Source organism: Lagopus muta, chromosome 4, assembly GCF_023343835.1.
Source record: "Lagopus muta isolate bLagMut1 chromosome 4, bLagMut1 primary, whole genome shotgun sequence".
Taxonomy (NCBI): domain Eukaryota; kingdom Metazoa; phylum Chordata; class Aves; order Galliformes; family Phasianidae; genus Lagopus; species Lagopus muta.
Window position 1 is genome coordinate 32,265,568 of NC_064436.1, and position 19,439 is coordinate 32,285,006.

The window sequence follows — 19,439 nt, forward strand, 5'->3', positions numbered from 1 at the left end:
ACTAGTATTCTCAGCCAGTTTTCTGCTTTCAAAGCTGGATGATGAGGACTCGGTGATGAAGTATGGTGAAGCTGAGCTTCAAGAGTCAGCTGTACGAAGAGGTTTTGTGAAACCTTTCTGCTCTACGACCCGATTGTTGTGTGTTCACTGTTAACATGCTTCTGCACATCCTGTTATGACCATGTTGGATTCCTAGTTACCATGTGAAACACTAGTAAGCTTGTTCTAATCACTCTAGATTGGAAACCATTCACTTACAGTTTTGTGGAGGTTTTTGTATGAAGATATTTCAGTGGAACTGAAGCTGCTAACAAAGGAGACGATTAAAAAGTTAATATATTGAGGGGAACTTTATTATGTAAACAAAGGTAATTTTTCTTAGTCTGATTGAAAACAAATCTGCAACATCCAGAATACAACAAACATCAGTTAAAATCAAGGCATATTCTAAGTATGCTGGCATAACAGTCGAATAGCCTCGCCTTCAGCAGGAGGCCTGAATAGCATCAGTTTTCATCAGTAAGGTATCCTTAAATAGTTTCAGTAGTGCAACAGTGATTTAACATCACTGTCTGAGCCATAGGCAGCATTATTTTCCCACCAGTATTTTCAGACAAGAGAAGTAACTATTGCATTGTTCCCATGTGTGACATGACTACTTTGTTCTACCTCAAGGTTTTTCTGATTTGTCAGTTACTATGGCTCAGAGGATTTGTGGTTAACACAAGCATGTTACGTATAGGTTATTTTCACACACTTGTGGTGGTGTAATTGGAACGATGATGTGTGCAGTAGGAATCCAAGCCTACTGGATGGGAAAAAGGAGTGGTTCCCTGAGGAAAGGAAGCAGTTTCTCTACTGGTTTCAGGACTCAGATGAACTCTGATCTCCCATATAACACTAAGTAGTGCATTTGTAGAAAGGGATGAGATAATCTTCTTTAGACTTTGGCAGCTCCCTGTCTTTTATGATGTTAGCCTTTCAGTTGGGTGTTTTTTTAAGAGCTTCACTGTTCAATCTGGAAAGGTATATAGGCAGGAGAGGTGTTTCGGTTTTGAATCACCAAGCATAGGTGTCTTTATGGGGGAGGACAGAGGCTAAGAAAACCAATTGCAGGACCACAGAAGGGCTGAATTTAAAAAGATTGCCAAACTAAATTTGAGAAGTTAGAGCAGCAATTATCATTTTAGGAGTACTGTGTGATCAGCTAACAGCTTCCCAAGGGATTAGACAGCTATAATTCAATGTTATAGAGGCCAAAAGTGATTTGCTGGCTTAGCAAGCAGCTCTCTAACTGCTTTTTTAGTACAACCCAGTTGAATGAGGTGCTTCATGATATGCGTAACTTAAAGCATATCTTAATAATTGTATTTACCAAGGAATATGCAGAAATGCTTTACTGAAGCAGTGTATGAGAAGAAAGACTGCTGATGGGATCAACATATCTATTCTTTCTTTTTTTTGGTGACCCTACTACATTTTCTACAGCAAAACATGCAGCACTTGACAAGAATGAAGCCAGCAATGGCTGCACAGGTGAACAAGAATGCCAGAACATCCAGGCAGTGGTACTGGTACCAGGTAAGATGGTGAGCAGCTGGTCTCAAGTGCTTTGCTCCTTTGTGACGCATGACAAATTCAATCCAGAAGACAGCTCTCTCCAGAGGCTTAATTGGCTGGTCATGATGTATCTTGGATAACTTTAAAATACTTTCCTTGTAGCTGAAAAAAACAGACAGGAGATTTGTCACTGTTTTCTGAAAACAACCCCGTTCCACCACTGGCTGTTGTCTTGAGGAAGGTAGGAAATTCTGCTTTTACTTTCATCAACATTATATAAAAATATTTGAAACCAGCCCTGTTTATTCCTATCTGCACAGAACTTGAGATACAAACTTTAATAGAGAAAGTCAATCTTCTGCAAAGAAAAATTATGCCAAATGATTCCGGTTACTCTGTAAAAAAGCAATGTAAACTTTATTACATCTGTTCAGGTATGTTGCTACAATAACCTAAGGATACTGGAGACTCAGATAAGAGAACTGCTACAGCTCCATACAGAGAATAGGTAGAACAACTTTGCATTTTCATGAAGTGTATCCAAAGAATTTATGCTAGCAGTGAACAGAGAATCATCTCAGGATGATTCAGGATTGCTCTGAAGCTATCTTTCTCAACGGAATCTTAAAATTCAATACAAAGTAGAATTGCTGGTCTCTCTTTTCTGAGAAGATGCTGATTCTTAGAAAAGGTTTGGTTTTTTTCTCTAAGACCCAAGTGCCAGCTACACAATATTCTGAGTTCCCAGAAGAGCCAACATGTCTCAGCACGTCATCAGCAACCCAAAGTTTAAATAACATTACTCTGGTGGAAGAATAAAACTCACGTAGAATTGTTAATGACTGTATTCACTGCATCGACTAGATCCTGCGTTGTCAGTGTGCCGAAATCCAGCTCAACTGCAGCTCCTTTTGCCCTCATGTGAGCAATGTTGTCATGCTGGTCAGCAAACATGGGAATCCCAACCATTGGGATTCCATGGTAAATAGCTTCATAGATTCCATTGGTCCCACCATGAGTAATGAAGGCCTTTGTCAAGGGATGGCCTGCAACAGGGAAGGTGAGACGTGTAGCAGCAGCAGGCCACATTCACAGGAGTATCAGAGCTATCAACTACAGGAGCAAATGCACCCTGACTTCCGGATGGGCACCAGAGCAGGCTCTCTTAGCTTAACTCGCACATTTGTGTTTGAATGCAGTATGTGAACTGGTATATCCCTCTAGACTATCGTAATATCTCAGCCTTTCTGTAGTCATGCTGTTATAGTTTTCACACTGGCTCAGGTTCATAATAGCCTCTTCTGCAGCCTTCTTGTTGACCTAAGATGCCTGATGTATTTTGAAGAATGTGCCCCGGAAATAAACTGCAGGGGATGAAGTCCAGAGCACATCCTTTCTTATTGAAATTTCTTATTTCTTTCTTATTGAAATATTATTCTTATGTGGTTCTTAGTCCTTGCAGACTGATGTCACTAGGCTCTGTAAGACTAGGACTTTTCCTTAAGAGATCCATCTGTATAGCTAAGCTCAAATTGCTGCCTTCCTGAGCCACTGATCCCTACCCCTTTAGGGTATGGTTGTATCTTCCATGGTTCTTGTATAGCCCACTCACCATAAAGTCAAAAACAAACTATGAAATTATGGCTTCAAGAGCTAATCTCTGCTGCTTGAGGTACAGAAGTAACTGTAGCCATCAAGTGTTGGGGTTCTTTCACCCAAATAAGCCATTTTAGCAGAAAAATAAAGGAAGTAGCTTTTCCAAGGGTGTAATTCATCCCAGATAAAGTCAGTCTCACCGAGCAGGTCATTTTGGGGTATCCAGTCATAAATCTTGGTGTTGGAGCCCAGGGCGTCTGGTTTTTTACCTTTGTATCGCCAGAGAACCTTGAAGAAAGGCACACTGAGATAAACACTATGACTGCAGCATTATCTTCTGTGTTACTACGTGTAAAGCAGAGCATTATCTCAACATATTGACTCACATATTGTTTGTCAGTAATTCAAACAGCTTTGGCTCTAAGTTAGATCTTTGGTTAGTTATTTTGGCCCATGACATACCTCCGCACCATTTGGGTTGGGAATGAGGAGGAGGAATACCTTATTTCTACCTGAGATGACTCAGTAGTCTGTTTCTGCGAAGCCCAGCTTCTGGCCATGGGATTTCCAGCAGAGATGCAGATAAAAATCAGACCAATCAAATGTAGGTTTGCTAAAGGAAGTGTTAGTGACAAAAAAAAAAAAGGCAGGTTGTTTTATACTTGAAAGTAAACTCACTTTTTGTGGAAGCTGGCTGAGCGCTTTGGCAATCACATCACTTTTTTCCTTGGTTAGGTTGTAGACCATTGACCCGAGAGAAAATATCACAACGCCATGTTCCCCTGAACTCTGAACAAATTCTTCAATTTCCTAGGGGGTAGAAGGCATACGAACAGTAATCACACAATGCATATTACATGGATTATGTGAAGAGAGAGTATAATTTATTTAGTTTATTAAGAAGATGATCGTGGTGTTAAAAGCACCTCTGCTGACAGAATGCTATTGCAAAGATATACATTGCCCTCGGCAGAACAGGCAACTTCTCCCCAAGAAGGGGCAAGACAAGCGTCAAAGCAAGCAGAAGAAGCTTTATCTCTTTGAATGCAAGTCAGGAAGTTTCAGGAAACGTTTCTTTGAGAGCATAACCAGCAGGAATGGATCCTGGCACTGGAGTAAGAAGGCATACTCGGGCATCCTCCCTGGCATAGTTTGTCATGGTATGCAGACCTTCAGGGGGATACATTGCTGAAAACTGACAGGTTGTTGCAGCATCCTGAGTAGTCAAGTCACTGCTGTCACTTTGATAGCCAGTTCTGCATTTCCTGTAGTATAGCATGTATTGCTAACCAGACTTAACCTCTGCTATTCTATGATTCTATGATCTTCCTGTTCCTTCTTTGAGTTAGCGTCATGTGAAATGAAGTAATAGTATCCAAAGGGGAATGGCTATACCTCTCTCTCAACTCAACCCTTGTAGCAGTTAAGAGTTGTAACAGTTAAGAATCAAGAAAACTTACTTTTTTTTTTTTTTTCCTTCCTTTTCAGTAAGCAATTTATACTGCAAAATATCCTGCCTCCTAAAAGGCTCCACAGGGGTAATAATCTAGACCAGAGCTTGTTATGTCTTCATCATCATCAATATCCAGGAGTTTCAAATTCCACCTGAAAATTGCCAGTCATAGCAGCCTGGAAATGCAGAGTATTTTACTCCCTTAAAGATGCCTTAAGATGAGCACCAATAGAAAAAGTGTTCAACACTGATCTCTTTCTGCAAGTCTTGGCTCCGTTTTGTCTAAAGAGTGTTTCTTGTCAAAGTGTCCTGCTGCACCAGTTTTATTTCTGTGTCTTAGAATTAAATTTTACACTTCACTGCTCTGAGTAACACCTGCTTCTCCTAAAACAAATACCATCTTGCTGACTCACCTATTGTCTTTTGACAGCAAGCTGTAAACCCAGCCCTAGTTTGTACAAGCCTGGGCAGATTGCTAACTAGCTCCCTCCTGCTCCCACCAGCAGCAGAACATCTGTTTTGAGAATGAGCTTTCTCATGACATGTCTTATCAGGGATGAAAACGGATTTTGTAGATAACCAGCCAATGGCAGAACAAAGTCAGAATACCTTTGGCAGTGGCTTTGCAGGCTGGCAGTGAAGTCCTCCAACGAACTCAAAGTTGGGCAGGAAAGGGCGAGGAAATTCAAAATCCCAGTATGTTCTGATTAGCCATATCTCTGCTTTCCCCATTGTGTCACACAGGGTTGTGGGCCTTCCTGTGGGCAAGGTACAAAGCGTTTACAGCAATCGTGAGTATAATCTTGTTTGCAGTAGATTGCAAAATACTAGCCCCACCTTTGCATTTTGGTACTCCCAGTCAGTGTACTCTGACAAAGTGAGCAGGAAGAGAAAACCTGGGCAAATCTAGACCTATTCCTTGTCCCGTCCCTCTTCAGTCTTCTGAAGTTGCCGCAAACAAAGCAAAAGTATCTTTAAAACCATTCTGAACCTTCAGGATAAAAGTATATGAACAAGTTGGGAAGCATTTAATTTCTGTGCATTTTCTGTACTGCTGGAAAGTGTAATTACCTATGCTTGTAATAAAAAAAAATTTGGAGGAAGAAAATGGTCACAGAAAACTTACAGCCACATGACATTAAATCACAAAGTGATTTCAGTGATGATCAGAAGTCAGGGAAGAAGAAAGTTTTTAACCAAGTTCTTTTGTGTTTTTCAAATGATGTCTCAGTCTGTGGCTGCTCAGACTACAGTGAAAAAAACAGGTACAGTTAGCCCGAGTTCTGCTGGGGACTGGGAAAACTGCTGAAATGTATAAAGAAAAATTGGCCCAAAATGTAGGCAAAATGTCTTTAGAAATTCATCTGCAGGGAAAAAAAAAAGAGGGGGGGGGGAAGCTCTTTTATAGCTTCCCATTTGGAAAATACATATTCTTAGGCACATCTTGCAAGTTCTCTGTGGTATTTTCCCTACAGAGTGGAAAAGGGTTAAAAGTGTTAAATGATCTTCCAAGGCCAATCTAATGCAAATAGTATCCAAGCAAAATAAACAGTAGGAGGAAAGTTGCCCATAGAGCAACTTAAACTACTTGATCAGCATTAAAAAGAAATAAAATGGTGGTGGTGGTTTTTTTTTTCTATGTTACTATTATTTTTTTTCCAAAGTAAAGGGCAGTGACCCAGCTATAAAATGACAGGGATGAAAATGACACCTGCATTACTACTGGAGTGATATAAAAGTGTCGCTAAGTTGTATTGTGCAACTGTGAAGTCTTAATGGTAGAAAAGTTCAGCTCATGGAAAAAGGGCTAGTCTGAAAAGTAGAGGTGTTCGCTGAAAACAGAGAAAGAGATTGGAGGGCAATAGACTAGATGCCCTTGTGCCTGCTGTTCATTTGTTATCTGTTTGAACGTGGATATTCTAGACAAGGTTCAATGTCCATTTAACTGAAAGGTCTCTTTTATAGACTTTGAGTCACGCCATGTGCTGTAATAGGCTAGAACAGAAGTTTTGAGTATATAGATTAAGGAAACTGTATTTCAAACTCTGTATGATGACAGAAAGGTCTTCTTGGAGAAGACGAACCCACATTTAGCATCCATCCCAATCAGGGCTGCCAGATAGCACCTCCAGATGATGCATGCAACATGAATGCATGCAACTTTGCCCTTTTCATCCAATGACAGCCAGTGTTCCTAGTTAGAACAAGACTGGCTCAATTTCAATCTTGGTTCCATGTTACTAATGGAGCCATTTCCAGAAGCTGGCACTTAGTGAAACAATGATTTTACCCTCCAGTCTTTATCCACTACCACCTTAGCTGTAGAAGTGCCTGTCCTCAAAATTAAGAAACAACAGTTATCCTCTGAATTCCTCTATAGGAACTACAACAGGCATGCAGCTCACAAGAAGAACTGACCAGCAGTACCTTTATTGACAAAAATTGCAACTAAATGCTCTAAACATCCTTAAATGGAAATGTAACAGGACTGCACTGGTATCTGTTAAGCTATACAAGCCTTAAAAGATAAAGCACAACCTCTGTCAGACTAACACAATTATCATCTCTGCTCTCCTAAGAAATAAGGTAAATTGTGCATTACTGTGTATCGAAACTACTACAATTGTCTACTGCAATGTCCTTTCTGTACTGAGGTACCCAAAACTGAACACAGTACTTGAGGTGAGGCCTGACCAATGCTGAGTACAGGGGCAGGATTACTTTGCTACTCCTGCTTACACCATTCCTGATACAAGCCAGGATGCCATTGGCCTTCTTGGCCACCTGGGCATACTGCTGGCTCGTATTCATTTGACTGTACACCAAGGTCCCTTTCTGTAATGCAGCTTTCCAGCCACTCCTCCCCAAGCCTGTAGGATTGCCTGGGGTTGTTGTGACAAAATGCAAGACCTGACACTTGGCCATATTGGGACCCATACAGTTAAACTTGGCCCATCGATCCAGTCTATCCAGGTCCCTCTGTAGAGCCCTTCTCCCCTCAGGGAGATCAACACTCCTTCCCAACTTGGTGTCGTCTGCAAACTTCTACATCAAATGAATGCAGCAGATGTTAAAGAGAACTAAAGTATAGAAGCGGAATGGAGTTGTGTCTGTGACACAGCAGAGACTAGTGTCTTCAACTACTGTAGTAATCTACAGCCTCCTTCAGAGAGCTTTCCCTCCCGTCTATCATTGATGGAAGGAGCTCAGTGTGCTCTCTTCTAACACAGGACTACATCTTCAGGGAGGTCATCTACAACACTGAGACATTTTAAGGAAATATTCTGTGACTATAGCACTAAGCTCTCCAAACATTCAAAAAGCACAATTTATGCACGAGAGACTATTCAACAGCTGCCTTACCCAAGACATTACTGTAGTATCCATCCCATTCATCTTGCCAAAACTTTAAGAAAAATAAATCCATGGCAAAGTAAAAGAAGAAATTCTGCAGTCTCTCCACAAAGGACATCTGGTCTGTCAACCCTGTTGTGCTAGCAGGCACATAAGAAGGTGGAGATGGGAGTCCACCACACAGCCGCTCTACCACATTCCCCTCAGAAAAACGGAAACTGTAGACAAAAGGGATTGCCAGGAGTTCTGCTGCAAGCTCACCACATACAACTAGAGGGTCAGCTATTAGAATATCAAACTTGGCCTGATGCAGCCTTGCTATCAGCTCAGGATTTGACACCAAGGCATCACAGGAGTGCTTTGACAAGTTGGAAAAGGAGTATATGGCTTCTTTCATCTTCCACATAGTTGTCCAGGGGAACAGATTAGGGAGGTCATTTATCCAGAGATTGAGGAAGTTCTCCAAGAGAGTATCCAGGGTCTCTTGGGTGATGTTCACTTTCAGGACCTCAAAGGTGAAAGGAGATGACGTGTCTTGGTAGTCAATGAGCAGATTTACTGATGGTACCAGCACAGTTACTTCATGACCCCGGAGAATGAGCTCTTCCAACAACACTTTCATGTTGATCCAGTGACTGGCATCGGTGGGCCAGACCACCACCTTCCCACAAAAGCCAACACTCCAGCAGCATGCAAATGTCCAGAGTAGCCAGGAGAATTTTTGCCTCATCATCTCAACAGTCCACACACAACTCCAGTCTGAGCATGCTTGAAACAGTTACACTACTTTAGTGTGCAATCAACTTTGGAAACAGCCAGTAAAAATGAGATTCACTTGGTGCCAGCCTTGTCAAGAGATTGCATCAGTACAGTTAACACCACCTGAAGGAGAGCTGGGCAAGCACTAAATCCCGTTCTGGAATCTCCTGCAAATTTGCAGCCAACCTCTGAAAATGAAAGCAAATCCTGTTTCTGCTCACCAGAAAGTGCAGCCTGCAGCATGCGAGGCCCAGAAGCCCTAACCCTGCTGCCAGATCTTCAAGGTACACATCCCTGTGCACAGCAGTTCAGGCTAGGAGAGCCCAAGGAGCTCAGTCTTTTCACTTGATTACAGCCCACATTTGCTTCTTTGCCCTTTAAGAACCAAACTACCTGTATGTCTGGTTACGGTTTTAATCTCCTGATTTACTACGTGCAGACACAACATCATGTTGTGATTCACAACAAATCTGCAGTGTTCTCTCATCCTGTATTCATCATTACCAGATGCTGTGGGCTCATTACTGGAAGGGGACAGTCCTGGCAGAGGTCATCACAGCATCAAGGCCATTCCATGGAAGAAAGAGGAGGAAAGGGAGAGCTTGGGTTTTGCCCACCTTCTTTGCCCCTCGCTGTTCAGGGCAGTCCAACACAAGAATCCTAATTTCCCCTCCTGAAGGCAATCCCACAGATAGATCAAAGATGCCTTGTGCCACTGATGTGTAAATGGAAGAGAACAGGCATCTGCTCTTTCCTGAGCAGAAGGATGAGGCTTATGCTGAGTTGAAGTAGGGCCTGGGTACTCCTCCAGGAGCCCAGCACCACTACATGGGACCCTCACTGGACTGATACAGCTCAGACAGGAGATACAGCAGACTGCAGTCAGTGAGAAGTAGGCTTACATAGAGTTTGTACGTATAACCTTAAGTGCTAATGCACACGTATTATGACTAGTAGAAAACCCAATACATCACTCATTTAAGGCAGCCTGAAGCTGACACAGCCTAGGTTCAGCAAAATGCATTGCTTCCAGCACAAGGCTGTCTAGCTGCTGCCAAACTTGATAAGCAACACAAATAAATATGTAGCTAGTACTCCAGTAGTAAGACTTCCTGCCAACTTTGCTCTCTCAACAAAACCACACACTACTACAGATCTGAAAAATAAAGGCACTTAAATCTTCACATGGAAATAACAACCTTTTAATTCCTTCTCCCCCACCACAAAATAAATAAATAAATTTCTTAATTAATGAATGAAGATTATCCTGTTTCATCCTAATCATGACAAGAACTCTTTAAAATAAAATTTAAAAATTAGTTCTGCAGTTGTTATTAGATAAACAAGTAAGCAACTCCAAATACTTCTTTACGATACCTTCAAAAAAGCCGAATACTTTTTTTCCTTGCTGCGGGGGGAATTGTATCACCGCCCATTGAGACTCAGTGCATTGCACTCTTCTTAGACTGCAGGGACAGCTGCTCTTCCAAATCCATAAAGACCTAGGGAGCCTGTTTTATCTTCATTATGAGGAGAGCTAAGGAGTGAGCGTGTTACTAAAGGAAAATGAGGTAACTTTGGTAGATAGCCTTCTAAAAAATGTATAGCTTTCTTCTTAAGAAATTTTAGCTCAGTAGTAACATTTGGTAGAAATGCAGTGGTATTCTTCTCTTCTTTGTGTCTGTTGCATTTGACTGACAGGCTGTTTCAAGGGGTATTAGCATTTGATAGGCTTGCCTATGTTAAAAGTACCTGTATGGTTGTAGCTGTAGGTAGAAACAGGTAATGTTTGTTCTTGCCTGGCTTGTTTGCTGTGACACAAATATTTTGGAGGAAAGAAATTCAGGACTGCCTTGGTCCTAACTTGTACCTTGGCACCAAGGCTCTGGGTTTGCATACCAATGTGTAAAGCATGTGTAATCTCTGCAAGTAAGAGCAGCCTTACCTAAAATATCACTGTAGTATTGATTCCAGTGTCTCCAGAGAATGTAATGGTATGCGAGGTCCTGCAGAGCATAGGAGAACGTGTTTTTTATCCTCTGTGTGTAGGTCATCCTGTCTGTTAGGGAGCTTAGGCTGGCTGGCACGTAGGAAGGAGGAGATGGGAGCTGCCCGCAGAGCCGCTCCAGTGTGTTGCCCATGGAGAACCGGATGGTGTATATCAAAGGGATACCCAGCTTCTCTGCAAACAGCTCCCCGCTGGGCATCAGTGGGTCTGCCAGGAGGACATCAAAGGCAGATGCCCTCAGCTTTTCCATAAGCACCTTGTTCTTCACAACTCCATCACAAATGATTCTGGTTACATTCTCTAACTTGCGTAGCACGTCAATCATCCTGTAAGCACTTTGCCAGAAAGGTAACCTTCTCTCCTCGTAGAACCAAAAATAGAAACCTTCCTCCATTGTGGCAGCCATCTCACTTTTGCTGATTGGCACCTCGACCATCTCAAAATGGAAAGGTGAGGGCTCGGTGCCATTGAGGATAAGGAAGCACGAAGGCAGCAGCACAGTCACCTCATGGCCCCGGACTACAAGTTCACGCAGGATAAATTCCACGTTGAGCCAGTGGCTGTTGTCAACTGGCCAGACCAACACCTTCCCACCAGACACGGAGCCCAGCACAGCCAGCAGCCACAGCACAGCCGCCTTCTTTCCTGACATGATTTACAGTGCCTCAGTGCTTCTCAGTGCCTCAGTGGCCTTGCTTCCTCGGGAGCAGCAGAGCACACTGAAATGGGCTGGGCCTGCATGACAGGGCAAGGCAAAGAGCCAAGGTAGCTGGTGCAAAATCCCGTCGTGGATAATAACATGTTTTCCCAGGGAAAACATGACTGGAACCAGTTGGCTCCATCTGGCGGCCAGTGACCTGATGAAGCTGGAAGAGGTTTCCTCTGAAGCAATGCAGAGAACTGCGAACTCAGCCCTGTGGGGGTTGGCTTTCTGAGCTGTCCTGGCTTTTATGCCTATCTAGCTATCATCTGTGTTATTTTTGGTACAAGAGGTGACTTTGTCATTCCTCTGGCAGCTCCAGTGGCAAATGATGTTCAGACAAATGTTCACCCACTTGTGCATCTTTTTGCCTTGTGAAGCCACTGAGCATCTGTTTGCAGTACGCTTAGCATGGTGATCCAGGGTTGCAGCTGGCAAGCTGATCTCCATGTAGATGAGATGACGTGGTAAAGCAAGCAACTTCTGTGTCAGAATAAGGCTGTCCTCACATGAACTTTCCTCCTCCACAGGTGTCCTGAAAGGAGACTGGAGCTGCAAGTTGATGGCCATGGGGCTGTCCTGTCTGCCAGCAGGTCCCAGTATTATGCTGTAAGTAGAACCAGAAGCTCTGCTAAGCTGCTTTATTTACAGCAGTACTTCTGATTTCCAGGTAAGAAATGATGTGTGACTTCTTCACTGTGCCAGAAATAATCATTGTGGTCCTACCAAATTTTGTTTTCCCAATCATGTCATTGGGCAGAGCATTTTCTGTGCATCCTGTGCTGTCAAGAGCACCCTTTCCAGCATGCAGGGGAAGTGAAAGTGGTGGTCAGGCCCTGAGAAGCTGAGCTGAGGCTCCTGTCTACTGCACACATGACAAGAGCTTTCTGTGCTTGTGGAGTCCTGCAGCATACAGGCATATTGCGTCCTGTGAGACTTGGAGGTGCCCTGTTACACAGGGCTGGTGTGAGCTCAGTAAACATGTCATGTTGACTGCATACTTACCCAAGCACATTTTTCTATATATTTGCTCAGAAGAGTTCAAAACAAAAGCCTTTGAGGAAGGCTTGTTATTTTTACTGTTCCCTTGTAGGTAGAAGGTCCGTTTGCACAAAACAAGCTGTATTTAGAAAGGATTGGTTTTCTTTACCAGTGATGTAAGTGAAGTCTATTGCAAAAGCACAGTGCACCTCAGTCGTTATTGAGGGTCAAGGCAGGCTTGAAGCTCACCTAGTTGTGAAGCTTTGCCCCAGGAAAGCAGTTCTGTTGTGTGCTTTCAGTGTGAGCGTGGGAGGGGAAGAAGTATGAGCTGAGCTCTCCATGCTGACAGTGCACTGTGCTGGGAAAATTTCTTAAGACTCTACACTAGAATTAATTATGGCAAATCCCTCAGTTGGAATGCCTGCAGATTCCTGTCTTCACACAGTACCATGCCAGCACAGCATCCTGACAAGGGGGGCTGCAGTTGATACAAACGTACTTGGCTTGGTCAGTTTGGCAAATGTTGACTTAAGACTGTAAGGATTGCCTGGATAGTTTGAAGCAGGATCTTCAGAGAAATGTGGCTTCTGTTTTGTAGATGATATTAATTATTTTGGTCTCAGAAATTACTCTGGCCTACTGTTTCAGACGGCCATTACATGCTGTATATAAGAGGTCAAAGAATCACAGAATCATTAAGGTTGCAAAAGACTTCTAAATCATGCAGTCCAACCTCCAGCCCACCCCCACCATGCCCACTAACCATGTCCCTCAGTGCCACATCTCTGTGTTTCTTGAATACCTCCAGGATCAATGACTGTACCACCTCCCTGGGCAGCCTGTGCCCATGTCTCACCACTCTTTCTAATAAGAAATTTTTCCCAATATCCAACCTGAACCTCAACTGCCTGACTCTTTTCACTGGTGGCTTACCCACTTTTCCACATATTGACAACAATGAAAAATTTGTTGGTGGCCGTGTGTTGATTGCTTCCCCCTCCAGGCCTTCCCTTTGCCACCCTCTATGCTCCCAGCTCTGTAGCTCACAGTATGGGAAGCTGAGTAATAAGAAGCTATGTAGCAACAGCTTACCTAAGATCTTGCTGTAGTAGATGTCCCATTCTCCCCAGTAGCTCTGGAAAATGTAGTCTTGCAAGTGATAAGACAGGATATTTTTAATTCTCTCGCCAAAGGACATGTGGTCAGTGAGTTCAGACAGGGCCGCAGGTGTGTAGGATGGTGGGGCTGGGATTTTGCCACAGTGCCTCTCAACAGTTGAGGCTGGAGAGAAGCGCAGGGAGTACACGAAGGGCAGTGCCAGCTTGAGAGCTACGAGGTCCCCGCAGAGAGTAACTGGGTCTGACAGTAGCAGGTCATAGTCAGAGTCCTGTAGATGAGCCATCAGCTCCCGGTTAGTCAGCACTGCATCGCACATCTGCCGGTTGACCCGGTGCCAGCTTTTAGACACTTTCCCCAGCTCTCTGTAAAACTGCCAGAAGGTCGAGGCTGTTGGCCTGTTGTTCAGCCACAGTGCCACAATCTCCTCAATCAGGTTTGCAATGGTGTCTTTCTTGAAGGGCACGTTAAAAACCTCAAATTTCTCAGTGGTTTCAGCCTTTGGCTGAATGAAGAGGGAAGCATTGGACACCAGGATGGTGACACTGTGCCCACGGCGGATGAGCTCCCGAATAACCATCTTCACGTTTAGCCAGTGGCTGCCCTCCGTTGGCCAGACCAGCACATTCCCACAGAAGACAGGTGCTACCAGAGCCACATAGAAAGCAAGAAGCTGGAGGCATTTCTTGGAGCTGGTGGCTTTTGTGGCCATGACAGAATTGAGGACTAGATAGCCTGGCAGCTTTCTCTTCCAGCTGGGAGCACTCCACCTCTGCGTTGTCTGTGAGAGTCTGCTGCTTCTTGAACAGGGCCTTTCAAACCTATGTGGTCTCTGAACCAAAGACAGGAAAGGATGCTTGGTGATTTGCTTTTCTGTTTCTGTTTTCTACCATTAACCTCCCCCTGACGGTACTCCTTTCCCTAGATAGGGGTGGCAGCAGTCCCAGCGCTGTCAGAAGTCCCTGCTTCCCTCAGACCTGTCCATTTGCACAATAATTTAATTCTTTGTTTATTGTACTTTTTTAGTTTCTCCCTAAAGAGATAAAATCCTTACTGAGGACATGAAAGCAAATAATAGGGATTTTCTTCCACTATATAGGTGCTATATTAGTCAGTATCTGCTGGTAAATATGTAACTATGACAAAATAAGTGGTATCTCTGTAAACACTGAAGGAATATTGAAATTTGCTGAAGAATGCACAGCCATATCTGACTTGAGGCCTGTTTTCAGTTGCAAAAGCCATGATGCCTGCATACTTTAATGTTTCTACCTTTTATGGTACAAATTACGTATGCAAAATATATTTTTTTACTCTTTATTCTCAGAATATGCACAGGGTTCTGCTGAGCCAACACCAGCTGTGCTGCAGGAACTGTGCGCATGAAGGTGTGTCCAGACCTGGGGCAAGAGCCCGGGGCTACACAAGCCAGATGGACACCTGTGATGGGACTAACAGGAAAAAAGTGATGTTCCAGGCATCAGTAAGCCATCTCAACCCTTTTACACTGTTTAAGTAATACAAATCATGGCAGTTCTGGTGCTGAACAGCCACTGCTGCTGTCTGGGGCACATCAGCACTATGACATTGGTAATATTGTAGGCTTGGTTTGGATATCTAACGATGGGTCTGACTACCTCCTAGCTGCCAGAAGTGCTTCTTGAGTTGGAACCTGAGCATCTTCTGGGCTGTCTCTCTTTTGCAAATGTAAGCACTATGTCTTGAAAAGAGCTTTTAATCACTAGGAAACAAAATGGGACAGAACATGGTATGCTCAATCTAACATGGTTCAGCAAGTTGAAAGAAGCAATGCCATGCAGCAAATCTCTTACCTAGAAGAGCCTTCCAAGGTGCAAAATCATCATTGTGCTCTGGTTCATACGATGCAATGTGCTGTGCTGGTTTGCTTCTGTGTGTTGCAGCTCACCTGCTCTGAGCCTGGGCAGCTCTGGCAAGGCTTGGCACTGGGCAGGACTTTAAATAAGTTTCACCCTGAACATGTATTTTCAATAGGAGGGAGTAATACAATATGGGATGATCATAAGGAGGCATGTCTTCCAGGATTATTCATTGCTTTGTTGTGCTTTGGTAATCTAATAGTTTGGATGGTCTTCTCTGTGCTAGGGAATATTGTGATGTTGATACAGAGCCAGATTCTCAGAAGGATTTGCATCCTGTAGCTCAGAGATACGGTTTCTGAGGCTAAAAATATTTTTTGCTCCCATTAAGGTCCTAGCTGTTATAAAAAAAAATTGGTTGTTATATAATAGACTCACTTACAAACTGGAACAAAGAGTACCTTGTACTTTGTTTGCAAAGCTATTCAAGAGTTGCATGTTAGCCTTGCTGTTAAGTACTGCGAGTGGCATTTGGTTCCAAAAGTTGAGGTAAATGTTACTAACTGGTAACTATACAAATCTGAAGATACGTCTCTATATTTATCTTAAATTTTGGCTGTAATACATAAACTTTCTAAACCCTCTGTTTGGGGCAATTATACCAGCATGCAGCATGTTGTGACAGTAATTGGCTTCACCTCCAGCAGTTTTTATGCAATTGTAGAATCAGATAATGGCTTGGGTCAGAAGGGACCTTAAAGCCCATCCAGTCCCAACTCTCTGCTGTGGGCTGGTTGCTATCCACCAGATCAGGCTGCCCAGGGCCCCATTCAGCCTGGCCCAGGGATGGACATCCACAGGCTCTCTGTGTCAGTGCCTCAACACCCTCACAGTGAAGAGTTTTTTCCTTACATCTGATCTCTATCTACCATCCTTTAGTTTAAAACCATTACTCCTTGCAGGTGGAATCTTGTGAGTGGAGCAGAAGATAACAATAGCCTTCCTCGCTCTGCTGGCCATACTTCTTCTGATGCAGCCCAGCATGTGGTTGGTTTTCCAGGCTGCAAGTGCACACAGGGCTGCTCTCAATCCACTCATTCCTCATCTGTACTGATGCTTGGAGTTGCAAACTCAGTTGAGAATCATAGAATCATACAATATCCTGAGTTGGAAGTGGTCTGCAAGGCTCGCTGAGTCAAACCCCTGGCTCCACACAGGACCACCCAAAACCCAAACCCTATGTCTGAGAATGTTGCCCAAATATTCCCTGAACTCCAGCAGCCTGGGGCTGTGCCCGCTCCCTGGGCAGCCTGTTCCATGTCCACTGGTGCAGAGCCTTTCCCTAAACACTCTCGTGGCCCTCCCCTGACACAGCTCCATGCTGTTCCCTCAGGTCCTGTCGCTGTCACAGAGAGCAGAGCTCAGCGCTGCCCCTCCACTCCCTGTGAGGAGCTGTAGCTGCCATGAAGTCTCCCCTCAGCTTCCTCTGCTCTGGGCTGAGCAAACCCAGGGACCTCATCCACTCCTCATATGTCTTGCACTCTATACCTTTACCATCTTCTAAACCCCCAGTAACAAATTCCTCTGTAGGAGCCAAGAGCTATTGCCAGAGGAACCAGACGGTTAAAGCCTTCCTTTAAGGGTAGGATTTGAGAGGACATGTTTTAAAGATGGTGCTCACATTACTCTTAAAGCAGAAAAGATAAGCCTTAAGAGGATTTGAGGATGAAATCCAGCAAACAAAAGAAAAGTAAGCTGAAGAAAATGAATGGTGTTACGTGCCTGCACTTTTACATATCTAGCATTACTCAGCATAATGGCTGCAGAAACTGATGCAACTTCTGATCTCTGATGGCTAGCTGTAGGTTACTCAAGTTTAATGACATAAAGGTTAGGGCATCCAGCCTCATGTTTTTCACACACAGGTACAAAAACATCTTACACATCTTCCCAAATGTGACAGCAAGTAAGCCTCGATGACCACCGGCACCTCAAAAATTCAGCACCAGAGCTGAGAAGGGAGGCATTTGTCCTGAGAAGCACCGAATCACATCATGTTTCCTATGTGTTATTTCCAGAAAGCAGTCTTGGAGCTAAAAAGAAGCTTGGAAGTCTTGAATTGGTAAAAGACAAGTATTTCAAAGGGAGGGCAATGTGTGGGTGGAGAAGACTGAGGTTGTTTGGAGGTTGTTTCATCCCCAAGTGTGGGTTGAGATGGCAAGTTAGATGGAGGAACACATGCTGTCCACAGTAGAAAACTGATGCCCTTGCAATCCCCACGTGTAAGAGGGAAACTCCAGCAACAGGTGATGAGCTGAGACCTGTGCCATAATGCCATTTCTCAGCCAGCTTGTGACTTTATCTCAGCATTGCAAGAGAACAAAATGTACCTCTGCTTACAGTATTTCCTTGTTCAGTTTCAGATTTTTAATTCTCTCCACTGCTGCTCGGATGCTGCATGGACACCTTTGCATGTAAGTATACAGACAGTGGGATAGCTCACGCTTGGGCCTTTCCACTCTCCAAGGGAAAAAAAAACAACCAACACAACAAAATGAGAAAGGATCCAGGCCAAGCTTTGTGTACAGTCAGTGCTTCATCTTGTCAGGAGAGACTGATGTCAGCCCTCCTGCAGGACTGTTATGCTCCACGGGCACCATCAGATCTGCAAATGGGAGAGTGTAGGTATGGTGGAAGCAATCCAGTGCCTTTTCAGCCCTGTCTGTGTCAGGGTTTTCCCTGAGCAAGGTCAGCTCAGAGGTGATTGATTTTAGTGCATGAAGTTTGGACTCAGCAGGGTGTTGTCCCACCGAGCTATCAGGAAAAGACCAGGCTGTCATGGGCTCTGGCAACGAGTGTGCAGCAGCCATTGCTTTGAGCTATGCAGGAATTTACTTACATTTCATAATGCATTTATATTTTAGTAGCTCCACAGAGAATGAAAAACAAATGAGATCTCTGCTAAATTTTGACCGAATTCACCAATTGTACCTATCTTTGATTCCATGCTTTATCCACCTGCAGGCTTTGTAGTCTAAGAAAGCAATCTGGAGGCAGAGCAGAGCCCACCTCTGTATAGGGGGAATTACAAAAGGGATAATATTTTTTTTTTTTTTTTGCTGATGTGAGTGCAGTGCCACTTGAGAAGCAAGAGGAAGGAAAGAGGAGAGAATGTTGCAAGACCTGGCTTTGTATCAACACAGGCATGCAAAGGCTTTGTAGAGGACAGGAAGTGCCTGGAACAAATCAAAACTAAGTCATTTGCATGCGTGTTGGAGCAGTCTGGCAAAAGCAGTGGTGCTTTCTGGAAGCAGCAGGAGCAGAAGTGAAAGGAAATTCCTGCAGCTAGTTGTCATGTTGTGGTGCTGAGGGGCTGCGAGAGGGACTGCCAGGAGCAATCCAGCGTTCATACAGATTTCTTCAGCATAGAAATACATGGCCAGGGGGTGATGGCCTGAGGAACACCCATGGAATGCCAGAGAATGGGGTGAGATGAATGTGAATGAAAGACTGGTGGTTGTGTTGGTGCAAGAAATAAGGGGTGTAAGAACAAAACAAGCAACACCCAGCAAAACCAGAATGTCATTATTGAATGCCTTGGATCACTTCACCTGCATCTGGGAAAGAAATCACACCTTCAGAGAGATTCCTTCAGAGACAGCAGTAGTGGATGTTCCAGGTCTCCGACAGCAAACAGGACTACAGCTCTCTCTCGGCAGTGCCAAGGATGCTTTTGGCCCCATTCCACTTACCATGCTTCTTTCCCATGGCTCAGCTGCTGTGTGACCTCAGTGGGAGCTTGTCATCAGCACCTGCTGATGGATATATGAGGATGGAGATGGTGGACACTGGACCACTGTGTGCAGGGTGGCAGCAGAGATGTGCACAGGAGACAGAAAACATATTTGTTTCCCATGTGTTGGAAGCACATCTCTGACTTATTTATTCCTCCCCCCAAAAAGCTGTGTGTGTGCACAGCTAGATGTGTGTCCTAGTGGATGATGCTCAACATAGTGATGCAGCTGGTATCAAATGAGCGTGAAATGATGCTGGGGAGACAGTGGGAAGGCAGAA

At 44.0% G+C, this 19,439-nt stretch overlaps 1 protein-coding gene across 2 annotated transcripts; it reads right to left on the reverse strand.

The window, feature by feature from the left end:
* Positions 1-331: 331 nt before the first annotated feature.
* Positions 332-11,434, reverse strand: LOC125692339 (UDP-glucuronosyltransferase 2C1-like). 2 transcript variants are annotated; one of them, XM_048942722.1, is made up of 6 exons: positions 10,668-11,434; positions 5,219-5,367; positions 3,835-3,966; positions 3,357-3,444; positions 2,387-2,606; positions 332-1,722 (listed from the first exon to the last, which is right to left on the reverse strand). In XM_048942722.1, the coding sequence occupies exons 1-6, from the start codon at positions 11,380-11,382 to the stop codon at positions 1,446-1,448; spliced, it is 1,581 nt and encodes a 526-aa protein (XP_048798679.1). In that variant the 5' UTR covers positions 11,383-11,434; the 3' UTR covers positions 332-1,445. The 2 variants fall into 2 exon arrangements, with proteins under 2 accessions (XP_048798679.1, XP_048798678.1); XM_048942721.1 differs by lacking the exon at positions 10,668-11,434 and adding an exon at positions 7,973-8,766.
* Between the last annotated feature and the right edge of the window lie 8,005 nt (positions 11,435-19,439).

Bases quoted from the DNA above. Each gene is read 5' to 3' on its own strand.
- LOC125692339 (XM_048942721.1), bottom strand. From the start codon at position 8,696: ATGATGAGGCAAAAATTCTCCTGGCTACTCTGGACATTTGCATGCTGC. The intron at 2,607-3,356 runs GTGAGACTGACT...TCCCTGTTGCAG, and splicing joins ACCCCAAAATGACCTGCTCG to GCCATCCCTTGACAAAGGCC. The intron at 1,723-2,386 runs GTGAGTTTTATT...TGTTTTTTTCAG, and splicing joins ACAGTCATTAACAATTCTAC to CTACAAGGAAAGTATTTTAA.